At 38.4% G+C, this 17,513-nt stretch overlaps 1 protein-coding gene across 1 annotated transcript in view; it reads left to right on the top strand.

The window, feature by feature from the left end:
* Positions 1 to 17,513, top strand: part of Fryl (FRY like transcription coactivator) — a 165,922-nt gene that overhangs the window by 125,873 nt on the left and 22,536 nt on the right. The window contains exons 47-53 of the mRNA XM_042677986.1: positions 3,478 to 3,648; positions 5,580 to 5,720; positions 8,301 to 8,498; positions 11,135 to 11,296; positions 11,413 to 11,487; positions 11,993 to 12,169; positions 15,974 to 16,177. Coding sequence (XP_042533920.1) covers positions 3,478 to 3,648; positions 5,580 to 5,720; positions 8,301 to 8,498; positions 11,135 to 11,296; positions 11,413 to 11,487; positions 11,993 to 12,169; positions 15,974 to 16,177 — 1,128 coding nt within the window. The remainder of the gene's footprint in view (positions 1 to 3,477; positions 3,649 to 5,579; positions 5,721 to 8,300; positions 8,499 to 11,134; positions 11,297 to 11,412; positions 11,488 to 11,992; positions 12,170 to 15,973; positions 16,178 to 17,513) is intronic.

Here is a 17,513-nt window from a genome sequence, read left to right as displayed (position 1 = left end):
TTAACATTTTTGGTCAGCTGGGTGCCAATGGTTCATCCCTGTAATCCTAGCTACTCAGGAGGCTGAGAACTGATTATCATGGTTCAAAGCCAGCCCAGGCAGGAAGTCTGTGAGACTAGGGACAGCACCCAGGCCCAGAGTTCAAGCCCTATGATTGACAAAAGAAAAAAAAATTTTTTTGGTCAGTCACTCAGCTTTTCCAACTGAAAATATAGACAGTATTAGTAGGAATTACAGAGATTCAATAGTCTGTGGACAGGAGTAAATAAGGTGAGCTTTGAGTGAGTGAGAGGAGGAGGGAAAAAAAAACAGGCAATTCTCAACCAAAGAGAACAAGAAAAGAAAGTTTTTCAGGAAGAGCATTTTATAGAAGCAATTTTCTTAAAAGCTGTGATTCAAATAACAGCTCAGAATATGGACAAAGCAAACATACACAAAGTCAAGTAAAACACTCCTTCCTGTGACCCAACTCTGCTAATAAGTACATTGAGTTACAAATGGAGAGGGTCTTATACTACCATTTTAAAAGCAGGTGCTTTTAAGAAGCTGTTGCTATAGTTAATAGAAACGTACTTTATTTCTTAAAATTGTAGTGGGAGAAAATAAGCCAAAAATATGTTTTATTCTTGGTTTTATTTTAAATGAATAAAACAGTATGGTTTTTTGTTTGTTTTGGCTTTTTTGCCAGTCCTGGGGCTTGAACTCAGGGCCTGACCACTGTCCCTGAGCTTATTTAGCTCAAGGCTAGTACTCTGCCTCTTGAGCCACAGCACCACTTCTGGCTTTTTCTGTTTTTATGGTACTCAGGAATTGAACCCAGTGCTTTATGCATGCTAGGCAAGCACTCTACCATTAAGACACATTCCCAGCACCAAGTGTGATTTTTTTTTTTTATATTAAAATACTGCCTTTTGAAAATGATTATTTGAGCCAAGACCAATGGCTCATATCTGTAATCCTGGCTACCTAGGAGGCCGAGGTTCTTAGAATTGAGGTTTGAAGTCAGCCCAGGTGGACAAATCTAAGAAACTCTTAGCTCCAGTTAACCACCAAAAAAACCCAAGACTGGAAGTGTGGCTCAATGGTTAGAGTAAGAAAAAAGGGAAAAAAAAAATAAACAAGTGAGAACTCAGAGCCTGAAGTTATACCCCAGTATTAGGGCACAGGCACACACACAAACACACAAGAAAATAATTATCTAAAAAAAGCCAACTCTACAGGCTTTTTGCACTAATAATGTAAAAGTGACAAAGTTGCTAAAATAACTTTGATTTTAATTCTCTACTGACATCATTAAAAAACAAGGTTATGTTTTTTTCTAAAAGAGATGTTAGAAAATATAAGAGCAAAAAGTATGTATGGCTTAATTTGGGATTTTAAGAGACTTGAATGACACAAGTACTCTAGTAGAGGAGGTAGAGTTACTCAAGAGGCCATGTGGAGTGTGCTGAGTAGCTGGCCTCACTGAGCAGCCTGGGCTAGCTGAATGAGGATGGCCTAGCCCTTGAGTATGATGATGCCATGACCACATCAGGGCAAGGGAAATTTCCCAGGTAGCTGTTTGTCTTTAAGAACTCAAATGGTGCCTTCTGTGATAAATTGTTTTGAAGTCTGCTTTCTTCCTGTTGAGCAGCATACAAAGGTTCTCTCTATGCTTTTAGCAACCTGCAGGGTGTGAATTAAATGCATTCCTTAATTTATTCTCCCACTTAGAGCTGTTGAGAGTAATTTTCTGCCATTATGTGCTTCCTCATTATGTAAATATCGCCAGTTCTGCTGTTTGTGCCCATGGAGAGCACAGAATTTCAAAATGAGACAACACTTAACGACTAATACGGTTCTCTCATTATGGCAAAAATAGTATGCTGAAAAACTTTATTATGAAACAGTCTCTGGGACATTTGTTAACCTAATCTTAAGACATTTATTATAAGATTGCATAGCATGTTTTCCAAGAAATTCTCTCTTTTATAAAAAAATAATTTCTTAGAAATAAATCATTCTTTGGGATAAAAAGGTTATATAAGTTTGTAAGAATTCAGTAAGGGCAAGTAAGTATGGTGGCATACCACAATCCAGCTCTTAAGAGAAGCTAAGGGCAAACAAATCTTGTTTTATAGTAAGACTCATCTCAAAAAACAATAACAACAAAAAAGAACGAACAAGAAACATAAAAAGAAAAACTCAATGAGAGTTTATTCTTCAAGAAATTTTGTCGTGTTTTTAAGAATTTGAACAAGATACTGTGAAAATTAGGGGATTTAAAAATGGATGTAAATTATCATATATTGAAATGGAAATAATAGTTTTCCTCTTATTTGTTTCATAAGTAAAAGATTAATCCATGAAACCAGCTGCTTTTAGTAATTCTATAGAATAACTTTCAGGTACTATATTCATAGCTTCTGTACATGCTTTTATATCTTAGACCTATCAGTGATAACTTGATAGTCTCCAAGTCTGTTAAATATCTTCTAACTTATCAAATAGTCATTTATAATTCATGAGAAAGGGGTGTGTGTGTGTGTGTGTGTGTGTGTGTGTGTGTGTGTGTGTGTGTGTGTGTGTGTGTGTGTGTGTGTGTGTTTTAAAGGTAATACTTAATTTCATTTACTAAATGCTTTAGGCAGTTGTTAAAATATATATAAAATGAGTAAATACTAAACATTAACCATATCAAAGAATAAAGGAAAATGAAAAACATACATGATGAATCTAATCTTTTATGATATATGGACTTATATGATATAAGACTATCAGGGTCCTTTTGCAGTTCTAGATTGTTCAGGTGTCCTCTAGAGGGAGCTAAGACACATTTTCATCCAGTCAATAGGATTCCCCAAACATAGGTTGATTCAGATTCCATGATACTGTATCAAACAAACTTTGAGAATTCCTTTAGGCTATGGAGTGGCACCAAAAAGGTTGGGCAAACTCACAGAGCTTAGATGTTTCCCTGATAAGCAACTTGAGGTGATGAAGTGCTTGAATATGTTACGCTTGCTGAGACTGCTTTGTGAGGCCCTGGAGACTGGAGACTGAAATACTTTCTCCCTAACATAGCTACGCCAAAGCAGCTTGAGAAAGCCCAAGTTGAATCTTCTGTTTAGGTTCTTATGCACTGAAATGTAGAAGAATTAAACCAAACAGCAACAAAAATGATCATGAACTTAAGGTTTACAAAGCCCTGTGGTAGGTTTTTACCAGAGATTTTTTTTATAGTGTCAGACTAGAAAAGGCCATCCTTCTTAGTACTCATAGAAGAGTTTCATACAGTAATCCTATTTCCATTTCATCTGTTGTTCTCTTAAGAATGCTGTCTTTTTTGCTATTTTCTTTAACATTTCTACTTATTAGATGAATTGAAATTTTAGAATACACACTCGTTCCATTAAATAAATGCATTGGCATAAAAATCAGGCTTAAATGTGTATCTTGATTTTTTTTATGAGTGAATTAATTGTGTATGTTCTCTAGGTTTGTGCAGAAGAAAAATGTCCCACGCTTGTGAATCTGGCTCACATGATGAGTCTGTACAGTACGCACACGTACTCCAGAGACTGTTCTAACTGGATCAATGTCGTGTGCAGATACCTGCATGACTCCTTCTCGGATACCACATTCAGCCTTGTGACGTACCTAGCAGAGGTAAACTGAGATGTTTTTATTTTTAACTACTTAGACAAAATTTCCAAGTAGGTTTATTTGTGGAGTGTCATTATAAAATTAAATCTTCAAATTGTCTTTGAGAATAAATATCAGTCACATCTTTTCTAAAAGAAACAGGAGATGTGACTCAAGTGGTAGAGGGCCAGCCTTGAGCAAAAAAGCCTAGCAAAAGGTCATGCCTCCATATGCACACACACACACACACACACACACACACACACACACACACACACACACATACACACACACATACATCTAACATCTTTTCTAAAAGAAAAAGTATTAATTTCAGGTAGGCAAGAAATTTTCCTTTTCATTTCCATTGCTTTGTCTTAGAACTTGTCTTTACATGACACTACACTAAATAATGTCTTCATTATTAAGAGTGGCACCTTAGTGTTTTAGTAGATTTTGATCCTAGAGAATAATTGTAATTTTTTTCTACAAGATTAGTTTTAATTTTGAAATCCCTTCTAGATTAATAGAGCAATATGCAAAGGCATTTCTGCTGGGTACATTTTTATTTTGATGATAGATTTTCTCACTGAAAATATGATTTTGAAAGGTATAAAAAACAGAATCACAAAAGAAAGTACCCTTAGAACTGCATAATAAAAAGGTAATACTCATTTGTGGAGGCCTCTGAGCTTAATGCCTGGCAACGTAAATTACTAAGTAAATAGCTACACAGAAAAACATAAAGTAGAAGAAATTCTTTATCACTAAAAATATCCACTTATGATAAAGTAATCCTTTTCTTTGTTTTAGATAATTAACCTTAAAAAATCAGCCATGAAAGGATCTTGGAAGAAATTACAAGAGACTACTGTTTAACTTAGCCAAGCTGCTGTTATTTACTATGACAAAATGAATCATGCTTGGTGTGAATTTTTTACATGTTGGTTTTAATGGGTTTGCCTTTGTCTAGTTGACACATGTAAACTGATGATCTGGCTGCCTTCCTGTCCTTTTCTCAGCTTGATAAAACGCTAGATTGATCTCATGCCTATACCTCTAGGATGAGAGCCAATATAACCGGGCCTACCCACTTCAGTCAGCTTATATCGGAATGCCTCCAACTACCCTCCCGTTGTGCTGCCATGAAGGTCACTGTTGAGGTGGAACCTGCACTCCCTGAAGGTCCACCATGGGGTTCCAGGCATTGAAACCGGCACAATACGGCCTGTTGTGTATCAGATGTGGGCAGTGTTCTTTTACACTGTAAAGACAAAAATGGCTTTGCCCCAAATGTTACTTATGTGAGTTATATTAATAACCCTTGGAAGTAGTACAAAGACTAGTTACAAGTCATTAAATTTTTTGCTCTGGAAATCCTGAGTTAGGTAGTACTACTGTTTATACTTTTTAATTTAAAAAAAAAAAAAAAACACACAAAACAGCAGCTGGGCATTGATAGCTCATGCCTATAATCCTCACCACTCACAAGGCCAAGATCCAGAGGATCATGGTTCAGAGCCAACTGGGACAGAAAAGTGGAAGAAACTCTAGCTCCAATTTAATCAGTGCTGATTGGAAGCATGTCTCTGAGTATGCAAGTCAGGTGAGACCCTGAGTTCTGGTACCAGCACCAAAAAGGAAAAATCAAGTTCTTATTTTTTAGTAATAGTAGTTTTTCTTTGAACCTACAACCAGTGATAGTTTGCTAAATTTGTTAGGTAATGAAGCATTATTAAGATGAATAATTATCCTGTTCTCCTTTCTGAAACAAGAAAAAGTGGTAATAATAGACATTAGCTTTCATTCCCTTTGTTTCTAGATCTCTGATCATCTAACCATAAACTCTTTTAAGTTTGTCTGCTAGCCATAAACCTAAGAGTTTACATCATAAGTGTAAGTAGTAAGTTTCTTTATTTAACCTGATTAATTTCTACTTACTATTTTCATTTTAGTTGCTAGAAAAAGGATTGTCCAGTATGCAGCAATCATTACTCCAGATTATCTACAGTCTGTTGAGTCACATTGACTTGTCGGCAGCCCCAGCCAAGCAGTTTAATCTGGAGATCATAAAGATTATTGGCAAATATGTACAGGTGAGTGACTGTAAGATTTATGTGTAGCATGATTCAATAAGAAACAATATATATAATTATAACAACTCCAATTATAACATTTCCAAGAGTAAGAAACATACACATGTTTGAGAAATACATACTACATGAGAAATGTCTTCAAAGTAAAAGGGGATCTTCTATTTTTGAGAAGCAGCTACATGGAATGTATGTGCACAAATGGCCACATTTAGCATCTCTGAATTGGAATTGTGACTCATTGTTTTCTTTGTACCATTGTGTTTGTTAATCAGATTCTACATGATAGATAGGCAAATATTACTTTTAGGAGAAGCTATTTTTTTCTTTTTGTTTTTGTTTGTGTCAGTCATGAGGCTTGAACTCAGGACCTAGATGCTGTCCCTGAGCTTTTTCACTCAAGCTTAGTGCTCTACCACTTTGAGCCACAGCACCACTTCCAGTTTCTGGGACTTCTCTGCCTGGTCTGGCTTTGAACTATGATCCTCAGATCTCAGCCTTCTGAGTAGCTAGGATTGCAGCCATGAGCCATGGGCACTTGGCTAGGAGAAACCATTTTTTTTAAGTCCATATTTTATAGTTGTCTTTTTATGTCTGATTTAAAAAAAAAAAAAAAAAACTTTCCAGGGGAGTGTCATGAGACTTGAACTGTAGGCCTGGGCGCTATGCCTGAGCTCTTCAGCTCAGGGCTAGGGCTCTACCACTTGGGCCACAGTGCCACTTCCGGGCTTTTCTGTTCATGTGGTGCAGAGGAATCAAACCCAGGGCCTCATGCATGCTAGGCAAGCCCTCTACTACTGAGCCACCTTCCCAGCCCCTCCAGATTATTTTTAAAACAGGAAAATCAAAGCTGGTCTAAGTGTGAATGGTGACAAGATTACTTCACTTTTGTGCTAAGCAGATCAGGGGTCCACATGCAATGTATCAAGGGGGGAAATTATACCACTTGAGCCATCCCTTCAGCTCTTTTTGCTTTACTTTATTCTGATATTATCTCACGGTTAGCCTGGCTATCAATGTGAGGCTCAAGATCCTCCCATCTCCCCCTAGTAACTGGAATTTTAGTTGTATACTATCTTGTCCCAACCAAGAGAAAAAACTCATCATGAGCTTTCCCAGATAAATACTCTAGTTATGTTTACGTTCACTAGAGCAGAATTTAAGAAGAGAAAGACTTGACCAGCAATAAGTTTGTTGAAAGTAATACAACAGTATTAAAATGTTTTTGAAAGCTGGTAAAGTAGCTCAGTGGTATAGTGTATGAGAGACCCTCAGTTCAGTATCCAGCAACATTCCTCCTCCCCCAAAAAATTTTCAATTCTTTAGTTGTGCAGTTGAGATTATTTTTAGATTGTCTTGAAAAATAAAAGTTCAAGTATTTGTAAATATAAGATTTATTTGGTGGGCTAGGAAGATGGCTCAGTGGTAGAGCGCTTGCCTTGCATGCATGAGGCCCTGGGTTCGATTCCTCAGCACCACATAAGCAAAAAGAAAAAAACCGGAAGTGGCGCTGTGGCTCAAGTGGTAGAGCGCTAGCCTTGAGCTGAAGAGCTGAGGGACAGCGCCCAGGCCCAGGGTTCAAGCCCCACAACCGGACCCAAAAAAATAAAAATAAAAAAGATTTATTTGGTGACCCCTATTTATTTAGTCCTCAGTAGTTAAAGCTTTAAAAAGTCAACTTATTGACTACTATATTTGCTAGCTCTCACACAGAATACAAACCACCCTCCAGTATAATCTATGAAAATATTCCTGAAGAAGTTTTATTATTTCATAGTCCCAGATCTTCTAATTATTTCTGACGGGGGGAAAAAAAAAAGATGATTCTATAAGTGATACTTTTTGCATGTGTGTGGTGGTACAGAGTTTTGAACTCAGGGCCTTGAACTTTCCAACTTGCTTTTCCTGCTGGTTCTCTACCATTTCACCCACACCTCCAGCCCAACCTTTTTCTGGTTATTTTGGAAGTCTCATACACTTTTCTATCTCAGCTGACTTTAAACCACTATTCTCTAGATGGCCAGCTTCCTAAGTAGCTGTGATTATAGGCATGAGCTATTAACACTCAGCTTACAGTTGTATTTTTAAAATGTCACACTATTATGTAGACCTTTATTGTTATTTTGTGTTTTAGTTATATCAAGAGGGCTGAAGATGGATTTTAGTACTATAAATTTTTTTAAGAAGTAGTTTTTTCTTTGTATTTTTTAAGGTAGATGGTAACAGAAAAAAGTTGTAAGTTCTTTATTTTAGGCACTTCTCCAAAGCAAAAAATAGAATAAACTTCCTGATATTTATAAAAAATTTATTGGAAAGAAACCTGGTATTCTAATACGGTAACTTTCTTAGGTCTATGGTAGCTGATAAACCTGCCAGTACAAATAATAACTTGTGTTTATTTTTTTTCTTTCCTTTCCCCTTTTGATATTCAGACTTTCTATGAAAGATTTCAAAGGAAAATGAATCCTTTGCACAGGTGTTTTTGTAGAAATAATATTTTGGTGACCTATGGCTACCCTAAGATTTTGTTCTCAGTTAAATATGCATTTATACCTTACATATGTGGTTTATTTTTTAAACCAGAGTCCTTACTGGAAAGAAGCCCTCAACATATTAAAACTAGTGGTGTCACGCTCTGCAAGCCTTGTTGTACCCAACGACATCCCAAAGGCTTATGCGGGAGACATAGGCTCTCCTGAAATATCCTTCACCAAAATCTTCAATAATGTCTCCAAGGAGTTGCCTGGGAAAACCTTAGATTTTCATTTTGACATCTCTGAGGTAAGATGTTCAGGAATGGATACAGATTCTCTACTAGGAATTTTCATTTGTACATTTTTTGGAATTCTTATTCAACAAGCAATAGCTGAGATCATGCTCATCTACACCATGGTAGCTGCTGTAAAAACCAGGGTGGGAGGGGCAGTACCAACAGTGTCTTGAGAAAACAGGCCAAGAAACATTGTGATAAACGCTTCCTAGGAAATAAGTTAATGCAATGGAACGTTATAGTGTGTACTTTAAAAGACTAGCTTCTGGAAGCAGGTCACAGTGGAAAGTTAAGTATGGAAAGATGAGTTACTTAGTCAGGCATACGTGGTATTTTGGAGGAAACAGAAACTAAGTTCAAGAAAAAGGAGCCTCATAAATCAAAGGTGATTCTTGCCGGGAAGGCTAAGGCAGTAAGTTCAGTCTTGGCTATGCTGACAAAGTGTTAACACTAATGGACGTGACCTAATGGGTAATTATATTTGGGGAAAAGTTTAGAGGAAAACTTGAGTGCACATAGAAACTCAAGTATGTTTTTGGAGTTGTATAAGGGGACAGCTGCAGCCATGCATAGACATAAAAAGAAATCAGGGTTAGGACAGAATGTAGCCTGTGATTCCAAATGTTTCAGGACTAGCCAGAGGCAGAGCAGGGTCCCAGTCCAGAAGGAAACCTACAGCCAGACATTGTTGTAATAACATAAAATTCATGTAAAGAATATTGACCTTACCTTGGTGCCATGACTCAAACCTACAGTCCTAGCTACTCAAGAAGAAAAATTAGAAAAATTTCATTTAGAGGCTAACACAGGGAAAAAAAAAGAAAAATTACAAGATCCCATCTCAAGTAATACAAGCCAGATATGATAACATGCCTATCATTCCAGTGATGTGGGAAACATAGATAAGAGGATCATGGTCTATTGTTTGCTGGCCTGAGCATAAACCTTATACCCTAACATAACATTATAGCAAAAGCAAAAAGGGTTGGGGATATGGCTCAAGTGGTAAAAGAAAAAGGGTAAGAATTTTGACCCTCGCTGAGAATCTGTCCCTACCCTACCCCTCTCTTTTTTCTTCTTCTTCAGAACCTGAGCCCATTGTTACTAGTCTGAAGGTGTCATCAAAATCATGTTTTGAAAACCAAAGGAAGAATTTTTCAGGAAAGAAATTTTGATCAAGTAGTATAGGAGGGTTAAGGAAATAAAAGACTGGAATTTTCCTTTTATATTGATTAATAAGATTATATAGATTAACAAATTTTAATGCAGTTTAATCTTAATTTATCCAAAACATTTTTGGTTGTGTTTTAGATGGAAAATATGTTTATTGATAATGTGTTTTTTAGGGAATGATATCTGAATGTTTTCAAGATGAAATTGTAGTGTGGGAAAATGATAGAGAAGCATGCCTGTTCTGTTTCTCTTGAATCAGACACTGATCATACTGCTTCATTCTTTCATTTGAAGCCAGTTCCCAAAACTTTTATATATGTAATTTTAATATTTCTTCAAGTTTCGTAATCCCTGCAGTGCATAGGCACTGGAGATCTACTGGAGGTACAGAGGAGATCACATGGGACCCAGGGGGACACATGTTGTTAGGGAGACACACACGTAAACAAATTACAATCAGCTCTGTAAACATCCCAGTGTCATTACACAGAGGGTCTAAGAGAAGGCCTCTTTGGAAGGCAGGAGTCAGTAAAACATGGTAAGGATTTAGGTGGTTTTTCCATGCAACAAATGTCAAAATATAGCTTGATGACTCAGGAGACTGAGATCTGAGGATCATGGTTTGAAGCTAGCCTGGACAGGAAAGTCTACCTGCAAGACTCTTACCTCTAGGTAACCACCAAAAAGCCAGAAGTGGAGCTGTGGCTCAAGTGGTAGAGTGCTGAGCAATCAAGCTCAGGGACAGGCTCTCATGCTTGTGCTTTGCTTTTTTGATCTACCACTCAGACCATACCTCCACTTTGAGACTCTGTTTGTTTGTTTTTTTCTTGTATGTATATATTTATGCAGTATTAGGGTTTGAACTCAGAACCTGCAATTGCCTGATAGATGCTCTACCACTTGAACCATACCTCTAGGCTTTTTGCTTTCATCATTTTTCAAATACATACTTGCTTTTTTGTTATGGCCAACCTAGACCAGGCATCATGTTTCCATTTACCTGTCTACAAATCTAGGATGACAGGTGCAAAATACCACACTCAGCTTTTCTATTAGTTGAGATGGAGTCTCATGAACTTTTTGCCCAGGCTGGCCTCAAAACTGAGCCTCCTGATCTCAGCCTCTTAATATCTAGGATTATAGGCATCAATCAGATTCTGTTTATAATAGATAATAGGGATATAGATCAGTGATAGCTTATTTTCTTAGCATGCTTAAGGCCCTGAATTGGATTAGAAAAAAAAATAAACTATTAGATAATCTCATATAGAGAGTGATTCATTCATTCCAATAAAGCCTCTTGATGAAAACTGATACCTTGATCTTTGATTTTTGTAACAGCTATCTCTCTCTGCTTATCTTATATTTTTTGGATATTTGTAGAGAGCATCATTGTAGATCTACTACTAACCCTTACTGGTATGTGTGATATTATACTTCTTGAATGAAATGCTGGCATTTTGCTTTTGTGTAGACTCCCATCATCGGTAATAAGTATGGCGACCAGCACAGTGCGGCTGGGAGGAATGGCAAACCCAAGGTGATTGCTGTCACGAGAAGCACCTCCTCTACTTCCTCTGGCTCCAACTCCAATGCCTTGGTTCCTGTCAGTTGGAAAAGGCCACAGTTATCACAGGTACACAGAGGATAGGAAGACTGACCATTTGTGGAATAGAAGAATCAATTTTCATATGTATAAAAACGAGATTTTTTCTTTAACACTAACATTTGGCATTTTTTTTTCCTTTTTAGAGAAGAACAAGAGAAAAGCTAATGAATGTGCTTTCTCTTTGTGGCCCAGAATCTGGCCTCCCAAAGAACCCATCAGTGAGTCATCATTAATGCTAAGGAAACTGTAAAGATTGTGTTGGCTCATAAAGAAATGACCTTGCTTGCCTTTTCTAACTTAACCTATATGGTATCAAGAGTGGGGGGAGGGCTGGGAAGGTGGCTCAGTGGTAGAGTGCTTGCCCTGCATGCCTGAGGCCCTGGGTTCGGTTCCTCAGCACCACATAAGCAGAAAAAGCCAGAAGTGGCCCAGTGGTTCAAGTGGTAGAGCGCTAGCCTTGAGCTGAAGAGCTGAAGGACAGCATTCAGGCCCAGAGTTCAAGTCCCATGACTGGCAAAAAATAAAAAGAGTGGGGGGAAAAGATTTATTTGTAATACCTGGCAACTATGCTGACAAAGTAGGTTTTCCACTAGTTAGACAAGAGATGGAATGAATGTGAGTTTAGGATCCACAGAAAGGTGAGGTCACGGGGACTTTTGGGGTTGATGGCACCAGACACAGTGACAAAGCTGATGGGGTTTTTTTTTTTTTTCCGGGCACCAGGTTATATTTTCCTCTAATGAGGACTTAGAGGCCGGTGACCAGCAGCCCAGCCTGATTTCTACCACTGAAGATGCCATGCAGGAGGAAGAGGTGGCCCTGGAGGACAATAACAGTGAACAACAGTTTGGCGTCTTTAAGGATTTTGACTTTTTAGATGTTGAACTGGAAGATGCAGAGGTAAGTATATGGGCTATATCTTTTTCTTTTTCTTTTTTAAATACTAGAGTTTGAACTCAGGCCTCAAATTTACTGGGCTTGCTTGTTCAGCTTGGTGCTCTACCATTTGAGCCATGCATCCAGCCCTTTCATATTTGTAGAAGCTGGATTCTTTTTCTTTGTCTTCGCTTTTGTGGGGAACAGTCCTGGAGATTGAACTCAGGGCTTCACGCTTGCTTGGCCACTCACCCAGGCCTTTTGCTTTTAGTTCTCGTGCTTTTGTCTAACTAGCCTGGAACTGTGCTTCTTCTCCATCTGCCTCCCATGTAGCTGTGACTACAGGAGTATGTCACTGTGCGTCCTACTAGCTTTTGTTCGGGCTATCCTCAACCTCAATCCTCTTACCTATCTTTTTTTTTAACAAGAGGGATCACTGGCATGCTGTAATTTGGGGGGAGGGTTTTCAATGGCATTGGGATTTGAACTCAGTCCATCAACCTTGCTAGGTGTAGGCACTCTTTCCTGGCAAACCACACCTCAGTCTTTGTGTTCATTATTTTTCAAATAGAGTCTTACTTTTTGCTGAATGGGCCTGAACTCTGGTCCTTCTGTTTACACTTCCCACCATGGCTAGGATGACAGACCCGCATCACCACATCCAGCTGTTTCTGTTGAGATCATGTCTCATAAGCTTTTTTGCTTAGATTAGCCTCCATCTTTCCAATCTCCGCCTCCTGTGTCACTGAGGTGACAGTTATTAGTTGGGAAGGACTCTTGCAACTTTTTGTCTAGGTTGGCCTTGAACCCTAGTCCTTCTGATCTGTATCTCCTAATTAGGATTACCAATAGCACCTGGCCTCATAATTATTTATGCTTAGATTTAAATGTTTGGCATGAGTATACAGATTAATTTGCAGGAAAATCATAAAGATACCGCATTAAACTTAATTTTAACAAATACGGCATTTGTCATTAAATCGATTGCCAAAAAAGGTTTGGCTATCTAGAACCATCTCACCAGCAGATGACTGTGGTTTTCCCTTAGACATTCCCAAGTTTTTTTTTTTTGTTTTTTGTTTTTTGGTCAGTTGTGGGGCTTGAACTAGGGGCCTACGTGCTGTCCCTAAGCTCTTCAGCTCAAGATGAGCACTCTACCACTTGAGCCACAGCGCCACTTTAGTTTTCTGGTGTTTAATTGGATATAAGAGTCACAACTTTAAAAAAAAAAAAAAAAAAAGATTCATAACTTTCCTTCCTGGCCGGCTTTGAACCCAGATCCTCAGATCTCAGCCTCCTGAGATCTTACTTTTTTTCTTGAGGTTACTGACTCTCCTAGTTCTTTGTGTTGTTTTTTTTTCTTTATACCAAAAGACTCTTTTAAGCCAATCTAGTCTAGATGATACTGACCTCTAGGTGATTTTAGATATTTTCTAAATGAAAATTCAAATACGAAAAATGTATTAGTCTCTAAGACTGAGTTAGTCCAAAGTTCAAGCATGTGTTTAGTATAACTCAGTAAGGTCTCTGGTTGCCCTCTGTACAGGTCAGTAGCCAGATGGCTGTCACTGTTGTGTGTGGTCTTCCCTTCCCACAGTGGTGTTTGGAGGAAGTCAGTGTCACTTCCAGGAATGTGATTAGCAGACTTCTTGCTATATCTAATTGGCTCAAGTTGAAACATATGCCAACTTCTGAAATGACTGTTGTAGCAAATATGATAAAATTGCCCTATTGTCTTAGGCTATTAGGAAACCATTCTTTTGTGGGGCAGTGGCCACAAAACAGTTTTTATTTCAAGTCATGGTCCATATAGGCATTCTCTGTTCGTTCTCTTCCCCCCCCACATACACATGAACACACACATAGTTTCAAGAGTAAACATCCTTACTATATGCTACTTTGTGAATATTCTCCATTCTTTTTTTTTTTCAAAAAAGGTTGGTCACCACCCTCTAAAAGTAATTTCACACTCACTTATTTTAAAAATTACATCTAAATTCTTCAGCCTTTTTTTTGGGGGGGGGGGGCCTCAGAATTTAAATTTCCAAAAACAAACTCCTAGACAGCTAGCTCAAATATTAGAACACTTGCCTAGGATATGAAAATCTTCAGTTCAATCCTCAGTACCCTTTTTTAAAAAAATAAAATAAAGACAGCTTCCTGACATTTTTATGATAATATGGTAGTTCTTTTGGTTTTGTTTCTTTGTTTTGTTTGCTTATCTTTAAGGAACATTGGAAATGTTTTCATGTTCATTTTTAAAATACTTTAAAATATCATTAGTAATAAACGCAGCTTTTAGTAGAACCTTATTCAGAATGGATTGAATATGCTGTAGTTCTATATTTAATTCAAGTCATAGTAACTAGGGAAGAGATGTAGAGATTCTCATTTAGACCTCATAATTAAGCCTAACCATTGATAAGTATTTTCTAAAATCTGGATATAGTCCTATTATAGGAAATATTTTGATTGTTTAAAAACAAACTTTGTCACTGATGAAACTAAAATACCCCCAAACTTTGAAACGTATAGATTATATTCATTCTCCATATATTTTGAAGGCTGTTGTTAACATTGTGCGATAACGGTACATAATATTATTTGGAATGATGTTTTCTAGAAGGGTAGTTTCCCAAGTCTAGTGGTTTTACAGAGCCCCAGGGGCTTCTGAGATTCCTTGAATCTCAGAAAGACCTTGGGGTCACCTGGACAGGGCCACTAGGCACCATACTCAGCCGCGTCTTCTATAAAATTCTGTTTGAATTAAATATCCCATTTGTTGTTGTTGTTTTTAAAAAAGGAAAATTTCTATTCTGAATAATTCCTTTCTGGGTAAAGAGGTAGAAATAAGTTCTGTTTTGCTAACTAACTCATATAGTTTGTCATATCAAAGTCTAAGAAAAGTTGGGGAGAATTATATCCTTACAAAAAGGCAATCACATTAGACTAACAGAAACATAATATAAATCTATAACTGGGATGAAATTTTGTCACATTTCTTCTTACCTTTTGAAATTGCAGAAGTTTCTATTTTGATAGCTGTAATCTTAATTTTAATAATAAAAAATGACCATTGCATTTAACCAGGACAGTTGTACAGATTAAAATAATTGTGACCTTATATGTTGTCAACTGAATGTGAGTATTTAAGTCAGTTTTCTGCATTGTACCAAGTATTAAATCCATGTAAATTTTAAGGATAAGTTTGTGTTGCTAAAGTGTATCATAGAAATGTTGTTTTAAGTGTCTGTCTCTGACTATTTCACAATATATTTTGCATTAAAAAGTAGCTTGAGTCACATGTTCAAAGCTTACTCCAGAGCTTGAATCAGTCTTTTTGAGTTTTAGAAATCAGTTTTCCCAAGACAATGTAGTGTATATTTGAGTGTTTGTCTTCGTTCTTTCTAATTCTGTGTGTTTTCCTTTTTGCTAACCAGGAGCTGCAGGTAAGTTGCAGCCTGGTGTTGTGATTGTTGTCATTGTCATCTGTGGTGTGTTTGTCCTCCTGTGCTTTCATTCGTGCTCATTGTTAGAGTAGAAATGACCTAGAGTGTAGACATAGTAGATTCCCACAGTAATACAAAGAGAATGTTAAGAAAATTACTTAGCAAAAAACAGGCTATCAACCAAGTAATTATCGCTAAATGTAAACATTTAATGATGATTTAAACATTGAAAGAAATTGAAGGGCTGATTGAAACTCTGCTTTTGATGATTTTGTATTCAGTATTTTTTTTCATCTCAGTATATGTTCTCCTGGTGTGTTAGTTATAACATTTATAAACATACCTTTGAGGTCTTAGAAGTCCTGTCTTGCTTTCCCAGGGTGAAAGCATGGACAATTTCAACTGGGGAGTCAGGCGGCGCTCACTGGACAGCATCGACAAAGGGGACACACCGTCCCTCCAGGAGTACCAGTGCTCCAGCAGCACCCCCAGCCTGACGCTGACAAACCAGGAGGACACCGATGAGTCTTCTGAGGAGGACGCAGCCCTCACAGCCAGCCAGATCCTCTCCCGCACACAAATGGTATGCACCCGCCCTCCTCCCTTCCAACCTGGTCATTACCGGGGCCTGGGCTCTGTCTTTCATTTCGTTACGGGCAAAATACAGGTCATGACAGAACTAAAGTTAAAAGGTTCCTATGTGCACCCATTAGCTTCTTTTCTCATCATGGTAAGCTGTTCTGGGCAATTTTTAGGGACCTCATCTTGAACTGTACATATTTTTGGTTTCAGTATGGTAAGACTACCCCTTAGTCCATCTCTGCTTTTCTTTCCTAATTAGTCTGGTATGCAAAGACCAAGCAGAGCTTTGGTCCCTTTCAAGATTGCATGAAATAGGCGGAAATTCTGGCTCACATCCCAGGGGCTAGATGACAGATTTAAAGAAGAAATGAGAAAGGCTGCAAGAGTCATCATGTCATCTTTCATTGAGAAATGTGAGAGTGAAAGAAAGCCTCAAGTGACAGAGCGCCTAGCAAGTACAAGGCCCTGAGCTCAGACCGTAGTACTGCTGAGAGAGGGAGAGGGACAGTGAGTCAGGCATCTGGGGCTCACACATAGAATCCTAGCTAATCAGGAGTGCGCTCTGAGGTCTGCAGTTCGAAGCCAGCCCGATCTCTCTAAGACTCTTATTTCCAATTAACTTCCCAAAAGCCAGAAGTGGATCTATTGTTCAAGTGGTAGAGTACTAGCTTTGAGCAAAACAGCTCAGAGACAGTGCCCAGACCTTGAGTTCAAACCCCAGTATGGGCACACACATACACACACAAAAAAAAAAAAACTACTTGCAGCTGTAGCAGGGTTGGCACTTGAAGGGCACATTAAGGAAACAGCCCGACTGGGGTGTGTTAGCTCATCAATGATGGCCTTATTCATGCTAAAGTGAGCCTATCTCCCCCAGCGCAGACCCACGAGCTCACCACACCACACTCTGCAGGTCAGGTGCTGGATAGCCATGCTGCGCTGAGCTGGCTTTAGTGAAATGGCACATTTGTGGTGGGCCTCTTCCTGTCTTCTCTGTCTTGACATCTTGTTGCCCCAACATGTCTTTGAAATGCAACCTCCCTGCTTGTTAAGTGATAGATAACCTGCTGCCGAAAACAGCAGTGGTTACCACGTGCTGAGTGAGTGTGCCAGGCTCTGTCCCAGATGTTGCAATTATTAGTTCCCACAGGTCTCTTCCCCAGGTAAGCAGGGTTGTGGTCATTCAGCAGGGTAGGTGATATGTTCCAGGAACAAAGATAGTAGATTTGAACCAGTTCTGCCTCAAGTGGCCATGCTCCTATCCATGGTTCCTAGGCTTGTCCTCAAGGAGCTGTTTTCATGCCAAAGGAATGGTTGAGTTCCTGGCCACAGCGAGG

The sequence above is a fragment of the Dipodomys spectabilis genome, unplaced genomic scaffold (genome assembly GCF_019054845.1).
Source record: "Dipodomys spectabilis isolate Male_0828 unplaced genomic scaffold, ASM1905484v1 ptg000043l, whole genome shotgun sequence".
Classification (NCBI taxonomy): Eukaryota; Metazoa; Chordata; class Mammalia; order Rodentia; family Heteromyidae; genus Dipodomys; species Dipodomys spectabilis.
This window is presented reverse-complemented; position numbering and strand designations above follow the sequence as displayed.